A 20,146-nucleotide genomic window follows, 5' to 3' on the forward strand; every position below is an offset into this window, starting at 1 on the left:
ATTAAACAGAAAACATCGACTGATCTAAAAATCAGCTTCACAGAAAAATAAGAAAAAAATGCAGCAGATAAATATATTTATTTTCTATTATTTACAGTTAAATCCAACTTGTAATAATAATTTATCATATTATCATTAATCAGTCATTAATTATTGGACCAATTATGTCATAAATGGTTACCAGGACACTGAAGGTCTTTTTCTAATGAGATAAAAATGTGATTCTGACTTTTTTCATGTTAAGCAGACTGAGAGCAGAACATGGAGCACGTCTACAGGTGGAGTAGGACGTCCGTCCCGAAGACGCCACAGACATCAGTAAAAACGCTGTGATTGTTCCTCTGAGCAGTATAGGGTGGTGGTGGGGGGGCGGGGGGGTTTGGGCTGCCCTGAATGTTTGAGCTGCTTTCTGGGAGGGCGGCCAAAAAGCCACGTCTGTCGCAGTCCGGCCAAGAAAATGTTCTTCCTTCTTTCTGCTAAATGTAGTCGACGTTTTACCGACAGCTAAACAGAAATGGAAATCTTTTAAATATAAAAATAAAAAACATCCTTAGGTCGTCGTCTCCTGCCTAATTATCATAACCTTCATGGTCTATATATTAAACACATTCATGTTTTAAATAAATGGAGAATACACTTCTGTTTTGACGGTTTTGATGGTTCGTTTATTTCATAGAAATAAAACAAAAAGGCAGATTTTTTTTTTCCTGTTTGAAACAGAAATTTATGAATTTATTCCAGAATTTCTCAGCAGGATAAAACTGTAAATAAATTTCATTATTTACAAATAATTTACAAAAAAAGTTTTACTCCAATTTATTAATGATTTTTTTAATTTAAAGTTAATTTCATTTCATTTTAGATGATGCATGGTTAATTTCTTAATATACTAATAACATTTATTAATTTAATTTAATGTCCCTTTGGGATTAATAAAGCATTTTTTTATTTAATTGAATTCCTCTCAGGAAATCTCAGGATTATGGAGAGATGATGGTTTGGAGGTAAAAACATTCAGCAGAGCTGCTTGTTTTCTGCGGTCGATGACAGAAGGCCCACACAGACTCCGCTAAACAAAAACCTCATTTCCTCTCTAACATCAAACCGTCTCATCACTGCACAGAAAAAATACCTCATCTAAAAATCAATTAAGATTGTTTTTTTAAAGTATATTTGCTTTTAATTTGAGCAGATAAATAAGATGATCCACCAACAGAGAAACAATATTTTTCTCCTTAAAATAAGATTTTATGCACAATAAATAAAATCATGGAGATTCTCTTTTCAACATTTTAATATAAGCATCTTATTCTATTAATAAATTATCTTAAAAAAAGTACCTTTTTTATGTCCTACTTCTATAAATATTTGCTTTTATTTCAGTGTGCAGATCTATAGCTCCCTTTTCTTTAAAAAAACATTCTATAAATTAATCTTTTTTAAGCTTATTTAGAAAATGCTATGATCAATAAGTTTGTGTTAATTTAATTTCTAAGAATCTAAAATAAGACTTTTTTTCTACAAAAAGTAAAGTAAAAATAACTTTTTCAATTAAAACATGAATATAATAAATATTTTTTAAATATTTAAAAATATTTCAAATTTAGTTTAACAAAGGGTTGTTTCTAATTATCACCATATTCATATTTTGTTGGCTTTAGGAAAAGTAGAAACACTTACAGATAATTTATAATTACTAATTTATGATTAAATTATGTTTCTGAGGACTGCATTCTTTTAGCATGATTGTATCAATGGTTCATCACTGCAGCAGGTGAAGAATTCAGTTCAGTAAAGGTGAATTAGCACCACTTGTTCTCTGATAACAGATAAAAATCTAAAAAGATATGAAATTAGAAATTCCATTGGGACCAAGTAGCACTAAATTGGTGACTTAGAAACGACGCTGTCAAGGAACGCTATGGACAGAGGAAACATGCAAGAGGAGGAGAGTTTAGTGTCGGAGGTCGTGGATGAGTCTCCTCCGTCATCCATTTTTTATTTAGAGGAGGAAAGCGGGGACGAAGATGTTGTGGAAGAGGACGCCAGGGCGACAGAAGCTTGGTTTGGTGTAGAAGGCTTCCAGCCGTACATGTTTGAGCCCTCGCCTCGCAACGCTGCCAGTTCTGTTAGCTCTACGCCTGCCGAAGACACAGATGTCCATCCCCGTGAACACTGGGACGCAACTCAATGGGAAAGGAAAGGATTCTGGTTTCAACCGTTGCGTATATTAGCTGCGACACATGAATCAAGATGCTATGACCGAAAACATGTGATTGACAGATGGCCGCTGATATATGATTGGCTGAATTTAGGTGTTCAGGCTGACGAAGAACTAACTGGCCTGCAGAAGATAACGAGAAAAAAACACAGATTTAAGACAGGATCTTTTTTTTAATAGAAATTTTCTAACTTTTGGGACAATATGGTCTGATAAAGAGAATATATACATGTTTAAACCAGAATGATTTGACATTTAAATATGATTTCCATTCGACTTTAAACTCCAAGTCAGTTATAGAAGATTTCTGTTCACACTGAGTCTGGTTCCTCCTGGGATTTCCGCCTGCTAAAGAGGAGTTTTCTTTCCCACTGTTTCCATGTGCAGCCTTGATATATGAGAGACTGCAGCAAATACAATGATCCAATGAAAGCAACTGCCCTCTGTTGCTAGGGTACATGCTTATTCTGCGGTGAATGCTACAAGGCCAAGACTCAATAAAAAAACTGAGAATTTCCCAGAAAAGCCAACAGCCTGGAGTAAAGAAGAAGATAGAAGACGAGGATCTGAAGTAGGAGCTCATTATAAGGTAGAAAGGCTGAAGCCCAGCGCCCTGTGATGGGATGCGAAGTGAAGGACGATTGAGCAGCAGCGCCATCTTTGAAGAGATTACGGCTAAGATCCTGACTGTATGCTGATGAAGATCCTCAGTCAGCTAGGTCAGAGTCTACTGGTGGCTGACTGGACTTCATCCTCCACCTCCGGATTAACTGCTGCTTAAAACGCTCCTTTAAAGCTGACCCACATCCTGGAACAACATGGTGGCCAGTGGGCTGCAGGTGACTGGGTCATCAAAGCGAGCACACAGAGACATGGCTGTCAACCGATAGACAAAGTGATGACTGGTTTCTGATGTCTGTCAGAGAACGATGTGTCCACTCCTCCTGGTGTCTGCCTGTTAGATCAGGGTCTAGTTGCACACCAGCATCTGAAGAAAATGTGGACCTTCTTCATTCCGAGCCGGTCCCTGGTGGATCATATTTCCATTCTAGCTCAGGGTCCACTTCTACTCTGGTACTTTTTCAGATTGTCTCACGTTTTTCTCAGGAACCGTCTAACATGAAGTAGGAATCTTGGTGAGTTCTGTGATGGTGAAGATCAGGGTGCAGCAGAGATCTGGACACAGACCATGACTCTCTCTTTTCTGTGCTTCAGGTTCTGTCTTTGGTTCATCCATTAAAGTCTCTCTGTAGTTGTTGGACCATCAGCTGTCTGTGGGGTCGGACTGGTCCTTCTGAAACAATGAACCTCCTTCCAGACTGCATCACTATAATCGAAGCTCTTAGCTGCTCTCTGGGTCTCACCATGTTGTCCTTTTCTTTTCCTACTGAGCAAAAACAATCTAAGAAGCTCCTCAAAAGTTGTTTCTTAATTCCTCTGCTCTTTCAAAATGATTCATAAATAAGCATAAATGCTTTCATGTGTCTGTTCTTGTTCCTCCATACATCTAAAGAAAGTGGAGATATTTTTGGAGCACTAAGAGGTGGAGCTGACATGGGGTTACGTCTCGTATGTTTCATGTCTTCTATGCTGGCTGAAGTCGCCATCATAATTCATCATCAGGGAAGGCGGTATGCGGATAAGCTGGTTTATTTTATGTGAAACCCGAGGTCCCTGTGTGTGGAGCATTAATCTAAGCAGAGACCCCTGCAGGTGAGGAGACAAGAGTAAATCCTCAGCCCAGACACTGCAGGCTGTCGAGGACTGGCTACACCCTGTGCCTCCTGGGAGCCCAGGCAAAAGTAAACAGGAGGGGGAGGGCAAAGTCAACCCCCAAAAAACAACAGAGAAAGCGGCAGGAGCTACTTGAAGCTCTGCTCTGTTTGAATACAACGGCTGAGCCCGGCGCTGGAAAAACATGCCTTCAGGAAAACTTTGTGGATCGGGTTTCATCGCCTGCTCACGTTATGCTAGCTTCACACACTCAGGTCGTCTTCCTCCCATCGTTATCTCACTGCAGTGATTTATGCCTCTTCCTCTCTGACCCAACCTGGGCGAAAAGAGACGGTGAGCAGGTGCAGAGCAGAGGACGGTCTGAGAAAACAGGCTGCCCTTTAAATCCCATCAATAACCTGCATCTCATCTCACGCTCTTCATAAAGACTAAATTCATGTTCATTTCAAACATTAAATAAAGCGTCTGCCTTAAAACCTGGACCTGAACCCCTACAGTGTGCCTGAAGTACAAACTGGGCAGAAATTATTGTTTAAATGAAGGTTTTCCTTTTGTTATCCGACCTGCTGGTCTGAGTGAAGCTAAAGGCTGTGAGAGGGTCACATGTCCTCAGACATTGATTTATTAAAAAGTACCGTTTTGTTTAATGACTGAAACATTATGGCTGCTGTAATTGTTTTCCAGAAATCAATAAAAGTCTAAAAGCTGATGTGTTAATATTTCTACTGTTGTTTATTCCTAACACCAATCTTCCACTTAACTCACTGTTATTTCCACACAACATAAATAAATAAAAGTACAACTTTTATCTACATGCAGTAATAAGATCAATATTTCAAATAAAAATAATCTCAAAGTATTCGAACCATTCTTTATGCCGTTCAGTATAAACGGTCAGAATGAGTTGGATGAAGATGGCTGCTGCAGATCCAGTTCAGGTAATACGGCTCAGGTGTGTCTGCCAGGAGCATCATAGGAGAGACGTTTAGCCCAACGTTTTAAATGCAACCATCAAACTTCCTATATGTGAAAGACTTTATTTCCTTTCTGCATCCAAAGAGGGAACGTGGGTGTCCCCGCTTTGATACAGAACCACAGTGAGCAGAGTTCTGGTTCCAGGCTGGTCCAGAAACGGATCGATGAACCAAAGCTCAGCTTTCATCGGTAAAAGCATCAGAGATTTACTGAAGGCTGGAAAACTCAAAGAAGTGTTAGAGAACAACAGATGATGTCATCCAGTGTTGTTTTAGAAACCGTTTACATTCCACCTTTAGCTGTTCCTGATACTTTGAGTGATGTCATCAGTTAAGCTGTTGCTAAGCTACAGACACAACAGCCAAATTAATTTCTGGCAGTAACTGCTGATTTTAATCACACCCTCACTCTCTGCTACACTGCAAAAAAAAAACAAAAAACTTTGGACTTTTATGCAAAAGTTAAGGACTCCTACGTCTCTGAAGGTAAAACTCCTCTTGGGAAATCAGATCACAATCTATTTTTCTCTGCTCAGTGTAAGCCATGTAACCTGCATAAAAAATGTAAGAATATGGCCACAGGAAGCTGAAGAAGCCCTGCAAGCAGCAGACTGGGAGTCACTATCTGTGGAAAGGAAATCAATGTGAATATCAGAGATGTGCGGTCAGAAATAAAAAAGATCCCAGGCTTTAAGCAGAAAGATGATCAGATAGATGGAGGTCTGGACAGAACCAATGAACTGAATCCATTCTTCAACTGGTTCAGTTCAGGAAGAAACTCAGCATCTTCCTCTCCTGCCCACAGTCACATGGACATCCTGCCCTGCTCTGACATTCACTCTCCTGCTTCTATTATCAGCCAGACCAGCAGGTGGTGCTGCTCCCTCCACCTTCCACCTGTCTGTCTCTAGAAGTCAGTAAAGAGGCAACAGGAGAGACTGGATGGTAATCAGTCAGCAGCTCCTGATGGAGTCAGAGTCCTGAAGGCCTGAGCAGAGCAGCTCTGTGGGACTCTACAGCACCTCTCCCCCCTTAGTCTGACCCTGGAGACAGTTCCAGGAATATGGAAGACCTCCTGCCTTGATCCAGGACCAAAGAAGACTCAGCCAGCAGTCCTCAGTGACTATAGACCTCCTGCCTTGTTCCAGGACCAAAGAAGACTCAGCCATCAGTCCTCAGTGACTATAGACCTCCTGCCTTGTTCCAGGACCAAAGAAGACTCAGCCAGCAGTCCTCAGTGACTATAGACCTCCTGCCTTGATCCAGGACCAAAGAAGACTCAGCCAGCGGTCCTCAGTGACTATAGACCTCCTGCCTTGTTCCAGGACCAAAGAAGACTCAGCCAGCAGTCCTCAGTGACTATAGACCTCCTGCCTTGTTCCAGGACCAAAGAAGACTCAGCCAGCAGTCCTCAGTGACTATAGACCTCCTGCCTTGTTCCAGGACCAAAGAAGACTCAGCCATCAGTCCTCAGTGACTATAGACCTCCTGCCTTGTTCCAGGACCAAAGAAGACTCAGCCATCAGTCCTCAGTGACTATAGACCTCCTGCCTTGTTCCAGGACCAAAGAAGACTCAGCCAGCAGTCCTCAGTGACTATAGACCTCCTGCCTTGATCCAGGACCAAAGAAGACTCAGCCAGCAGTCCTCAGTGACTATAGACCTCCTGCCTTGTTCCAGGACCAAAGAAGACTCAGCCAGCGGTCCTCAGTGACTATAGACCTCCTGCCTTGTTCCAGGACCAAAGAAGACTCAGCCATCAGTCCTCAGTGACTATAGACCTCCTGCCTGGTTCCAGGACCAAAGAAGACTCAGCCAGCAGTCCACAGTGACTATAGACCTCCTGCCTTGATCCAGGACCAAAGAAGACTCAGCCAGCAGTCCTCAGTGACAGCACCTCTCCCCCCTTAGTCTGACCCAGGAATGTGGAAGACCTCCTGCCTGAATGTGGAAGACCTGGACCAGCCATCAGTCCTCAGTGACTATAGACCTCCTGCCTTGTTCCAGGACCAAAGAAGACTCAGCCAGCGGTCCTCAGTGACTATAGACCTCCTGCCTTGTTCCAGGACCAAAGAAGACTCAGCCATCAGTCCTCAGTGACTATAGACCTCCTGCCTTGTTCCAGGACCAAAGAAGACTCAGCCATCAGTCCTCAGTGACTATAGACCTCCTGCCTTGATCCAGGGCCAAAGAAGACTCAGTCATCAGTCCTCAGTGACTATAGACCTCCTGCCTTGATCCAGGACCAAAGAAGACTCAGCCAGCAGTCCTCAGTGACTATAGACCTCCTGCCTTGTTCCAGGACCAAAGAAGACTCAGCCATCAGTCCTCAGTGACCATAGACCTCCTGCCTTGATCCAGGACCAAAGAAGACTCAGCCAACAGCCCTCAGTGACTATAGACCTCCTGCCTTGATCCAGGACCAAAGAAGACTCAGCCAGCAGTCCTCAGTGACTATAGACCTCCTGCCTTGTTCCAGGACCAAAGAAGACTCAGCCAGCAGTCCTCAGTGACTATAGACCTCCTGCCTTGTTCCAGGACCAAAGAAGACTCAGCCAGCAGTCCTCAGTGACTATAGACCTCCTGCCTTGATCCAGGACCAAAGAAGACTCAGCCAGCGGTCCTCAGTGACTATAGACCTCCTGCCTTGTTCCAGGACCAAAGAAGACTCAGCCAGCAGTCCTCAGTGACTATAGACCTCCTGCCTTGTTCCAGGACCAAAGAAGACTCAGCCATCAGTCCTCAGTGACTATAGACCTCCTGCCTTGTTCCAGGACCAAAGAAGACTCAGCCATCAGTCCTCAGTGACTATAGACCTCCTGCCTTGTTCCAGGACCAAAGAAGACTCAGCCAGCAGTCCTCAGTGACTATAGACCTCCTGCCTTGATCCAGGACCAAAGAAGACTCAGCCAGCAGTCCTCAGTGACTATAGACCTCCTGCCTTGTTCCAGGACCAAAGAAGACTCAGCCAGCGGTCCTCAGTGACTATAGACCTCCTGCCTTGTTCCAGGACCAAAGAAGACTCAGCCAGCGGTCCTCAGTGACTATAGACCTCCTGCCTTGTTCCAGGACCAAAGAAGACTCAGCCAGCGGTCCTCAGTGACTATAGACCTCCTGCCTGGTTCCAGGACCAAAGAAGACTCAGCCAGCAGTCCACAGTGACTATAGACCTCCTGCCTTGATCCAGGACCAAAGAAGACTCAGCCAGCAGTCCTCAGTGACTATAGACCTCCTGCCTTGTTCCAGGACCAAACAAGACTCAGCCATTGGCCCTCAGTGACTATAGACCTCCTGCCTTGTTCCAGGACCAAAGAAGACTCAGCCAGCAGTCCACAGTGACTATAGACCTCCTGCCTTGATCCAGGACCAAAGAAGACTCAGCCAGCAGTCCACAGTGACTATAGACCTCCTGCCTTGTTCCAGGACCAAAGAAGACTCAGCCAGCAGTCCTCAGTGACTATAGACCTCCTGCCTTGTTCCAGGACCAAAGAAGACTTAGCCAGCAGTCCTCAGTGACTATAGACCTCCTGCCTTGTTCCAGGACCAAAGAAGACTTAGCCAGCAGTCCTCAGTGACTATAGACCTCCTGCCTTGTTCCAGGACCAAAGAAGACTCAGCCAGCAGTCCTCAGTGACTATAGACCTCCTGCCTTGTTCCAGGACCAAAGAAGACTCAGCCAGCAGTCCTCAGTGACTATAGACCTCCTGCCTTGTTCCAGGACCAAAGAAGACTTAGCCAGCAGTCCTCAGTGACTATAGACCTCCTGCCTTGTTCCAGGACCAAAGAAGACTCAGCCAGCAGTCCTCAGTGACTATAGACCTCCTGCCTTGTTCCAGGACCAAAGAAGACTCAGCCAGCAGTCCTCAGTGACTATAGACCTCCTGCCTTGATCCAGGACCAAAGAAGACTCAGCCAGCAGTCCTCAGTGACTATAGACCTCCTGCCTTGATCCAGGACCAAAGAAGACTCAGCCAGCGGTCCTCAGTGACTATAGACCTCCTGCCCTGACAACCAGATAATGAAGGTCCTAGAGAAGGTCCTGCTTCAACCGACCTGCTGTCATTTAGCCAAGGCAGGCAGCACTGTGAGGATCATGGTCTTTGATTTCTCCAGATTCAGTCTGACTGACTTTGAGAGAAACTCCAGCAGACTCAGGTGGAGGCATCAACAACCACCTGGATCAAAGACTACCTGACACACAGACCACAGGTTGGTAGACTGAAGGCTCAGCTGTCTGATCCAGCAGCTCAGGAGCACCACAGGGGACGGTTCTCTCTCCATTCCTTATCATCCAGACAAATTTGCCCTAAACTGATATCAAATTCCCTTTATGGGAATCTGTGGTACTGTGGAGTACCACAGGGATCAGTGCTAGGACCAATTCTCTTTACTTTATACATGCTCCCAATCGGTAGAGTTATTAGACAGCATGGGATTAATTTTCACTGTTATGCTGATGATACCCAGCTATATCTGTCTATAATCCAGATGAAGCTAACCCATTACATAGATTACAGGCATGTTTGAAGACATAAAAACCAGGATGACTCTTAACTTTCTGCTTCTGAATGCAGACAAAACAGAAGTTATAGTCTTTGGACCAGAGTCTCTGAAAAAGAAGCTGATTAGCCAGTCACTTCATTTGGATGGGATTAAACTGATTTCAGATTATAAGGTAAATAATCTTGGTGTTATTTTTGATCAGGACCTGTCATTTAAATCCCAGATGAAAGAGGTTTCTAGAATTTCCTTCTTTCATCTGAGGAATATTGCAAAAATGAGCAATCTCCTGTCCAGGGGTGATGCTGAGAAACTAGTCCATGCATTTGTTACTTCAAGGCTGGACTATTGTAATTCTTTACTATCAGGAAGTCCACAAACTGTAGTTAAAAGCCTTCAGCTGATCCAAAATGCTGCAGCCAGAGTTCTGATGAAAATGAAAAAGAGAGATCATATCTCTCCTATCCTGGCTTCTCTTCATTGGCTTCCTGTTAAATCCAGAATAGAATTTAAAATCCTCCTTCTCACATATAAAGCCTTAAATGGCCAAGCTCCATCTGATATCAGAGATCTGATTGTTCCTTATGTTCCTAACAGAGCACTTCGCTCTCAATCTGCAGGTTTACTAGTGGTTCCTAGAATTTCTAAAAGTAGAATGGGAGGCAGATCTTTTAGTTCTCAGGCTCCTCTCCTGTGGAACCAACTACCAGTTTTAGTCCGTGAGGCAGATACCCTGTCTACTTTTAAGGCTAGGCTTAAAACTTTCCTTTTTGATAAAGCTTCTAGTTAGAGTGGCTCAGGTTATCCTGATCTATCCCTATAGTTCTGCTGCTATAGGCTTAGACTGCTGGAGGACATAGGGACCCCTTTTTCATCATTCTGCTTCATTCTATCTCTATTCTCCCACTCTGCAGAATCTGTTAGTTCAATCTCTAACGTTCTGCTCTCTCTGCTTTTTCTCATAGTAGCTTCATCTGGTCGGGTCCATGTTTCAATTCAATTTCAATTCAGTTTATTTATCTGCTTCTGTCTCCTTGAACCCCAGTGGGCCTCAGCAGATGGCCGCTCACACTGAGCCTGGTTCTGCTGGAGGTTTCTTCCTGTTCAAAGGGAGTTTTTCCTCTCCACTGTCGCTACAAGCATGCTTAGTGTGAGGGATTGCTGAAGAGTCAATGAGTCGATGCAATCAGCTGGTTTTCCTTAGATAGAAAACTTTGAATCAATCTGACTGGATGATCTGGTGAACTGGAAAGTGACCTGAGATGAAATTTTCATCATCATCATCATCATCATCATCATCACTATATTATTATGATGGAAAAATGAAATGAATGTCTTGTGGGCGGGGCTTGTGGCCGGCTCTGCTCAGCATCTCCAGCCATAGAAGGAGACTTCATGACCTGAAATCTGACCGCTGCTGTCTCGGCAAAGTAGGCGGAGCCACAGCCCCCCTGCTGTTTGGGGCCCAGGGGACCACAGGTAGGATTCAGGGAATTATTCTTTGCTTATTTGTTGCTTTTTTATGCTTCATTTATTTTAGAAATGCCCAGAAAATATCTGCACTGATGGGATGAAATGTTTTAATTAATCAGTTTTATGGATTTTTCTTTTATTTTTTTTATTTGCTCTCAAATAAATTTTTCCTTTTTGTTTGTTTAGGAAAAAATGCAAACATGTTTTTTTCTGGTTTTCTACTCTGGTTTCTGTTTATCATAATAACATCATTTTATTACTGGTCACTTTGTCTAAATGCTGGACAAAGAAAAAATACAGAAAAAAACCCAGTTCTGCTCTAAAGGTTTACATCTGTGCAATAATTAATCAGAGAGAGTCAGTATGAAAAAGCAGAAAGATGAATTACCAGCTGAAGATTTGCATGAAAATGACTCTCTAAAATTTCTAAAATTCAGAAACGTGAAACAGATCATTTTGCTGCGTGTAAAAATATCAGGAAAACGAGTAAATGGGAATATTTGAAGTACTGGAAGAAGATCAGAGTCTGAATGATTTACTATAAAACCTTCAAAATAAATGGAATAACTGGAACTGCAGCATTTCAGGCCTTCAGGCTTAAATCAGTCATTTTCAGTCCTTCCCGGTAAATAAATAACAAATCCATCCCTGCCTTATTTCTATTTCTGAGTCTGAAATATCGGATCCTTTCTACTGTGATCATCTGAGTATCAGCGGGAGCCCCGCAGCTTCCCGCAGCTCCCCGCACCGCAGACCGGTCCCCGGGCCCCGGGCCCTACCCTCCTACCTCCGGTAGTCGCTCCTGCAGTACAGCTTGCTGTCCCGGAAGTAGCAGGTGGCGGTGAGCGGCTGCTGGCACGCGGCGCACTGCAGGCACTCCTCGTGCCAAGACGCGCCGTTGACCCTCTTCAGGAAGCGGTCCGAGATGATGCGCGTGCAGCCCTCACACGTGGCCCGAGGAGGAGAGTCCCAGCCTGGGGAGGGAGACAGCATCAGCCCGGAGGCCCCAGAGAGAGGAGCCTGAGGAAGGAGCTTCTCTCTGGGGCCAAACAGGAATCCATGAGGCTTCACTGAAGCTCTGGAAATATCTGCTTTGTTTCGGGAGGTATTTGGAAATAAAACTGCTTTTCTTCAGATATAGAAATGGAAAAAATAGATTAAATGCTGTCATTCCATTGGCTCCTTAGTAAATGTTGCAGTGTTAAAGTAACACTTTGAGAGTACATTTGGTCCAACACTAATTCAGAGTTGGACCAAATGTACTCTTGAATGTTACTTTAACACTGCAACATTGTCTCCTTTTATCCTGCTCCTCAGGTTTCCATTTTCTATCATCATGCTGGTCTGAATTAAAGGATTTAAAACCTTCAGACTTTTATTTGTGATTTTAAACCAAAAATAAAAAAATATTTCTCTGCAGGGAAATTATTTTTTTATTTAATAATCCGGTTATTTTTATAATAGCCTACCTTATTGATCCACTATGATAAATGATGATTATATCATGTATTTCACTGTGGACACTATCATCCTGGATATCCTTTTAAATGTTTCAGACTCTTTCAAAAGTTTCTAACTCAGATCAAAGCAGAGGCTGAAGTTAAACTGATTCCCTGCAGAATGAAACCTCCAAAGCTCAGACCGAGCTCAACTCACCAGCAGAGCTGCGCACAGAGGAGCGCGGCTGATCCCCGATCAGCATCTTTCCCTCCGCGGCGCCGCGCGCGCTGATCGCCGCCTCGCGCCCTATTGCGCGCGACGCAGGTGTAGTAGTTTCCATAAAGGATCAGGTTCGGGTCCTGTTGACCTGAAATCAGCTGGGGAACCAGTGGAGCGCAGCAGGAAGCTCTGGGGAGACCTCTGCCCTGCAGATGTGGGGGATCCAGATGTGCGCAGAGAAGAGGCCGAGCAGCGGCGGCCTGATGCCCAAATGAAGGCCGCTCTGTTCCTCAGGAGGAGACCAACTGAAGCCCTCCTCCTGGTCCCACAGCCACACTCTGCCGCGGATGGATCCGCCTCCACGGGGCGAGAAACTGAAGCCTAAATATAGACGCGAGCTTTACAGAAGAAAATCATCTTCACATTTCGATCGATCTATTCATTCATTTATTTATTAGCCTATCTATTGCACTGTTTTATTTTTTGGCGTTTTTGTTTTCTTTTACATCGAATAAACTAAAACTATTTTGTTTATTTCTTTCAATTTGTCTTTGAAAAAGTGACAGATATTTTCAAGAGTAAGTTATGATTCTAACACAAAAGCAAAATAAAAAACTGAACAAATAAATTAAAATAGGCCTATTTAAAATATAAAAAAATATCTCTGTAATTATAAAAGGTTATTTTAGGGTTTTAACATCATAAACCTATAATCTACTTTTTCTAAGAACTAGTTTCGTTTTTATTTTTTAAATTTAAATGTTTATTTAAAAAAAGGCTTCAAGGCAATTTAGAGGGAAACAAACTATCCATGCTGTCATGTTTTTAAAGGGGAATTTCGTTTTTTTTCCATTGGGTCCTTGATTTTCCGTTATTCCATCATGTTCTACTCTCCCATCTGAGTTTAGTGTCATTTGGAGCCGTTCTGAAGATATTCCGTTACAGGGGCGCAGATAGGTTTTTGAAACTGTGGGGGACAGTTACTATAGGGTTTGGTCATCGTGACGTAAGCACTTCGCGTCGCCGCCATGTTGAATGCGTCTTTTACCGCGGCTCAGACTACTGCCTATGACTACCGCGTACTGTACTCCCTCTCAGCCGTGTTTTAATTTTATTAATTTCACCTTAACTTGATTTCAACCATGGTAAACCGTTGCTGTATTGCGGGCTGTAACAGCGCAACACATGATCGCCATGGAAACATAGAAAATGGGTTAACTTTCCACCGCTTTCCTGACTGGAGGCGTAACCATGGAGCCCAAGCGTCAGAGATAAAGAGTCGTCGGCTAGCTTGGATCGCGGCTGTAAGACGACCGAACATAACTTTCCACAGTATTCCAATGTCATTGAGAGTGTGTTCCCTGCATTTTCATTCTGCTAAGTTAAAGATGCACGGTTTTATTTTATAGCCTACAGTGTTTCTTTCCTTCAAAGTTGGGATCTTTTACGGTAAAATAATAAAAACGGCAGCGGGAAAATGCTCAAATATGCGAGAAACCCGGAGGGTTGGCAGTTAACGTTACTAACTACACCTTTGAAACACATAGCAGCTAGTTAAAAGTACATTACATGCGTGAGTGGTTGTTAGCATTAGCGGTTAGCAGTTGCTAAACTAGCAGGTTCCAGAGCCCGTCTGATCACAGCTTACCTTCGTACGGATTACTGTGATCCCACTGTTTGCTGGCTTTATGATCTGCAGCTCCTGAACCCATCCATTCATGAACTGCACATGAGACTCCAAGGACTTGTAGCTTGGGAACTGTTTTGAAGTATAGGCGCTCACTCATCGGTGCTCCACTCATTGTTTGCAACTTTATATGATTCCAAATGATTAATAATGCTGATTTTGTCACCATACCGGTCCCTGGCTTCTCTATTTAATGTGTCCCGGTAAATTCCAGATCCTTTTAGGGATTTTAACATCTTTTTTCTCTCTACTTCTGTCTCTTCTTTCAACAACAACGTTGTGTCAGAGCTATGCTTACGTTTGCGTAGCAGTCAGTATGGGTGCGACGTCCCACAATGCAACGTGGATCCCGAGCCCTATTACTGGCTATTACTCAGCTATGACAACCCATCAATCTTAATTGCCCATCATTGCAAGAAAATAACATGTATTGGTACCAAGTACTCACCAAACATGCCACATGACGTGTGAAAAAAAAAGGTTTTATTCAAACATGGACTGACTTTAAGTGCAGGCTGTAAACACACAGAAACACGAACAGCAAAGCCTACATATATACAAAAACAAATTTGTAAATAAGTACTTTACATGGCTTTTCAATAAATGGCCTCAAATGAAGAAAGTTGTGTGTCTACTTTGTCAAGAACTCTGTAGAACTCCACTCTGTGGTACTCCACAGCAGATTCTGGATTGTGTGCAGGTGCTGGCCCAGAATATCTCTTTGGGGGCCTATGTGTTCGAGATAGAGCAATGGGCTCTAGAGACAGCTTCTCAGCCATATCCACTGCTTCCTTAAAGACTGCCTCAAAGTGGGCTGGCTTTCTTTTGTCCCGTAATCTCTCTTGGACAACTGAGACTGCAGAGACCATGCCCTCCAATGTCTGGGTGCTTTTTTGGAGCGATGTATTCAGCACTTCCAGTTCGCTCATTACATCTAAGGCCAGTGAGCCCCAGTAGCCCCAATTTCAGTAAAATCTCAGGCTTTTAAATGTTGTAAAATCACCCATAAGTTTTAGGTGTTTTAGTCCTTTATAATTAAATTTATACATTCAAAAAACATAAGGAAGTTATTATCAACGTCTCACTCTACTTTACAGCTTTGTATTAACATTGCTTTAATGTGTGTTATTGTGTACAGCTGGGGATGTTAAGGGCCATGTTAATTATAGATTTAATAATTTACTGTTCTGTAGTTTAAGCAATTGTCATATTTGTAACATCACTAGTCTTTCCTGTGACATGCACCTTTTATTTATTTATATATACACACACACACATTATATATATATATATATATATATATATATATATATATATATATATATATATATATATATATATATATATATATATGAGAGAGAGATTCTTTCCTCCGAGTTACAGTGACATAGACAAACTTGAAGATACATGACATCCTCAAATTTCTATTCTATTAAAATTTCTGTATCTGTATAATGGGTCTGTTCTATATGTTGTCTTCTCAATTCAGAAGGCCCCATGCCTGTCTTTGCCTAGGGCCCCAAATTTCCTAAATCCGCCCCTGTGTAGTGGAATTTGTCTAGCTTTGAAGTTCGTTTTTCTCATGATTCAACCTGTAACAACCTAAACCATTTGGCTTGGCATAAATACGGATTCAAGTAGCCTACTGTAGCCTACATATTTCTGAAAGACCCCCAACAACTCCAGAAAAAGTGGGAACAGTCGATTTAATTATAAATAAATAAATGCCAGTCGATTCCCCCAGCCTCCCGCCTTATGACATTGGCACCTCTCTTCACGCTATTCTCACTGACCGTCTCCACTCTTTTTTCCACGGCGACATCGAACAGACAACCAAAAAAATGCAAGGTGATATGATGAACAGTTTACTTACAGTTGGTGCTTTTCGAAAAAAGGATGCAATTGTTTTCTGTTTTTTCGGTTTGGCTGGCCTCATGTTGATGTCCGGACTCCGGAATTGGGAACTGTCCCGCCACTACTGTCTGTCTGAGTAACCATGGAAACCAGGCTCGAGACGTAAATGCCAGAGACAGGATAACTGTTAGATTAGAATCTCTACGACGCAGGCAGCCTGCAGTTAAACAAAACGATTGCCCGTCTATGATCTGACTGTTTTATGTTGTTGTTGCAAAGCAGTAAATTAGAAAAAGCTTTTTGATTTTCTGTGAGTTTGGCCGTATGTTTTTTTTTTTTTTTTTTAATAAAAGTGGGGGGGACGGATTGAGGGTCATTCGAATCTGTGTACGTCAGAACACCCCTGACGTACACGCTATCTGCGCCCTTGTTCCGTTAGGTTATATCCAGTAACGTCTTCCTCTGGGCAACGACTTGAAGGCACAAAATAAACTGTTCATCATTTAGGCCTATTCTTTATGGTAGGCTACGCCAGCATTCAGAACATGGAGGCCAATCACTGCCCCCCAGACATCCACAGTTAGATTTTTTATATTTATATCTTTTAAATATTCTGCAGAATCTGTTAGTTCAATCTCTAACCTTCTGCTCTCTCTGCTTTTCCTCAGAGTAGCTTTGCCTCGTCTGTTTCTGTTTGGCTGTGACGTCATCCTGGAAAAAAACATCAGCTGTGCTGCTTCTATCAACACCCTTGTTTATAGATGTTGGAGATCGGCCTGTTTTCCAGTGTGGTCCTGTTTCTCTGACCGTGACTGAGTGGATGTGCTCTCTTCATCCTCTGGCATGGGAGCTGCCTTGGAGCTCGTCTGCCTGGCTGTGTGTTTCCTGGACGGGGCCGCCTTTTACAGCTGCTTTTTGTATCTCTGCTTCTGTCTCCTTGAACCCCAGTGGGCCTCAGCAGATGGCCGCTCACACTGAGCCTGGTTCTGCTGGAGGTTTCTTCCTGTTAAAAGGGAGTTTTTCCTCTCCACTGTCGCTACAAGCATGCTTAGTGTGGGGGATTGTATTTGAGTCAATGAGTCAATGCAATCAACTGGTTTTCCTTAGATAGAAAACTTTGTATCAATTTGACTGTATGATCTGGTTAACTGTAAAGTGCCTTGAGATGACATGTGTTGTGAATTTGGCGCTATATAAATAAACTGAATTGAATTGAAATTGAATTAAAAACAAAGCTGCGTGTGTATGACGTCATCTGGACTGTAGCTGTGACAGGCGGCTACGCTCTCCCCCTTCTATTCATTCTAGCTCATCTGAATCTTTCATCTGGAGAGTGAGATCCTCTGTGGTAGCAGCAATAGACATCTTCCAGGCATGGGAGGAAAACTAGCAGCAGTTCAGCGGACAGGAGGAGTGATGGTAGCCGCCAAGGCGCAATCTATACTGCTCCAAAAGGAAAATGAATCATCACAACAGCCATATTTTCTAAATAAAGACAAACTTTACTTTCCTCCAGTCTTTGCTAACAAATAGAGGCATATATTTGAACATTCATGCTGTCTGAATTAAAGGTGACAAAATTCTTTTAGTTTTGAATTCTGGCACAAACATCTTATTCATTGTCATTACTAACCTACTTTTATTAATAATCATTCAGCATAACGTTTATATTTACATGTGCTAATATCTAAATTAAATGGATTAGTTATTATTAAAGTAGTTATTTATCTCTGATTTCAGTGAGATTCCTAGTTTCCTCTTTACCACATATAAGACTAAATCTAGTTCTGAAAACAGCATTAACTCTGTATTTCTGTTTAATGTTAGTATATTGATCTGCATAATTAACCACAGGGTTTTTGTTGTAAGGTAATAGTTTACATATATAACATTTAAATGTTAAATAAGTGAAAACATTCCAGTTGAAAGTATTACCGCTGTCACCGTCTGTATCATAGGGAAAAAATGTTAGGGGGGCAAAGGGGTGGCCAATGATTGGGTAAGGGTGGCCATGGCCACCCCTGGCCCCCCATCTAGCTCCGCCCCTGCCCAACTTGCTGGCACCAGGTGAGCACGGGGGAAACGCCTGGAGCAGGATCAGAGCAGTGAAGATACCTGGGAGACAGGAGAAAGGGATTAATGCAGGAAACGTTTGAGCTCTCAGAAGGCAGTGGCCAACTGAGGCGCACCACACAAGCTTAACACTCTGGCGTCCTCCAGCTATCAGAGAGCTGTTCTCATTGCACAGCCACACACTGCTGAACGAGCCGCAGGTGTGTACCATGCCCACCTGTCAACTGCAGTCACCTGTTGAGAGAGCAGAGGCAGAAAACTGCACAGCGCTACCTGCTGAGTCCGGACCCCAACCCCACCCTCCTCATGGTCACCACCGCTGCCCTCTCAGTCGATAAGGTTCTGACAGCCTCTTCCCAGCCGACAGGAGTCCATGTTCCTCTGGATCCTGCGCCCTTTGTAGACCTGGGTGGGAGGAAGGGTTTGGCTGTGGGGCACAATGTGCTGGAAAGCACAGGTTTGATCCGGGAGACATGGAAAGTAGGGTGGACTCGAGAGTGTGGAGGGAGGCATAGACAGATGGCTGTGGGACTGATGATGGCTTGGATCTCATAGGGACCAGTGTAGCGGTGGGCCAGATTGCGGCAGGTGGAGCCGGAGGGGATGTCCTGGGTGCAGAGCCAGACTGGCTGAGTTCACCTCCAGTCAGTGAATCTGTGGTTCTGGTCAGCAGTTCTTTGGAGGGCCTGGATGGTCTGGGATCAGATCTGCTGGCAGCAGCGGATGTGATGTTGGACAAAGGGGACGCCGGTCTGTTTAATGTCTGCTGGGGAAAGCAGAGGTTGATAGCCTACGATGACTTCAAAGGGGGAGAAACCAGTGGCAGTTGAGGTGTGGCAGTTATGGGCGTACTTGACACAGGGACTCGAGGTACTTGCTCCAGTCCGCTGAGTTGGTGGAAGTCAGGCAGCAGAGAGCGGACACCAGCTTCTGATTCAGCCGTTCTGTCTGCCCGTTGGTCTGTGAGTTGCAACCGGAGGAAAGGGAATACCTGGCCCCAAGGACTGAGGCAAACTCCTTCCATACCTGAGAAATCAATTAGGGACCACGGTCAGACAGGATGACTTGTGGGATGCTATGCAGGCGAAAAACATATTTAACCAGGAGCTGGGCAGTCTGGAGGGCTGATGGGAGCTTACAGAGGGCTATCAGATGGCAGGCTTTGGAGAATCGGTCAACCACCGTGAGTATGGTTGACATGCCCTGAGACACTGGGAGGCCAGTGACAAAGTCCAGAGCGATGTGGGACCAAGGGCGTTCGGGTACAGGAAGAGGCTCAAGAAGGCCCGCTGGGGGTTTATTTGAGGTCTTATTTTGAGCGCAGACTGGGCAGGAGAGGACATACTCCCGGACATTCTTGGGCATCGATGGCCACCAGAGGCACCGGGAGATGAAAGAGAGGGTCCGGTTAATGCCCGGATGGGTGGAGATCTTAAATGACTGGGCCCACTGAATTACACGGGGGCAAACAGAGAGGGGAACATAGGTTCGGAGGACCATTACCTGGGTCAGGGTCTGAGTGCCGAGCTTGTCTGATCAGGTCCTCAATCTCCCAGTGGAGGGTACCAAAGGTGCAGGTAGGGAGCAGGATGGGAGCTGGCACTTTATTCAAGTCCTGGGGTGCATATAAACGGGAAAGGGCTTCAGGTTTCTGGTTCTTGGAGCCTGGGCGGTAGGTAATGGACAGGTTGAACCAAGAGAAGAAGAGTGACCAGCGGGCTTGCCTGGGGTTAGCGCTTGGTGGTTTGGAGGTAGGCAAGGTTCTTAAAGATCGTTCCAGATGGTCATGGGTTGCTCGGACCCCTCTAGCCAATGATGCCACTCCTCCAGGGCGAGTTTAATGGCCAGCAGCTCTCTTTCTCCTACATCATAGTTTTGCTCATGGGGGGCTCAGTTGTTGGGAGAAGAAGGCCCAGGGGTGGAGCTTCTGATCATGGTCCAAGCACTGGGAAAGGACTGCGCCCACGCCAGT

General features: G+C 44.0%; 1 protein-coding gene across 1 annotated transcript in view; it reads right to left on the reverse strand.

The window, feature by feature from the left end:
* Nucleotides 1–12,846, reverse strand: part of LOC119773742 (LIM homeobox transcription factor 1-beta-like) — a 45,488-nt gene extending 32,642 nt beyond the window's left edge. The window contains exons 1-2 of the mRNA XM_038270867.1: nt 12,558–12,846; nt 11,689–11,875 (exon numbers count right to left, since the gene is read on the reverse strand). Coding sequence (XP_038126795.1) covers nt 11,689–11,875; nt 12,558–12,681 — 311 coding nt within the window. The 5' untranslated portion in view covers nt 12,682–12,846. The remainder of the gene's footprint in view (nt 1–11,688; nt 11,876–12,557) is intronic.
* Between the last annotated feature and the right edge of the window lie 7,300 nt (nt 12,847–20,146).

Source organism: Cyprinodon tularosa, unplaced genomic scaffold, assembly GCF_016077235.1.
Source record: "Cyprinodon tularosa strain WSP-4 unplaced genomic scaffold, ASM1607723v1 ctg780, whole genome shotgun sequence".
NCBI classification, from domain to species: Eukaryota; Metazoa; Chordata; class Actinopteri; order Cyprinodontiformes; family Cyprinodontidae; genus Cyprinodon; species Cyprinodon tularosa.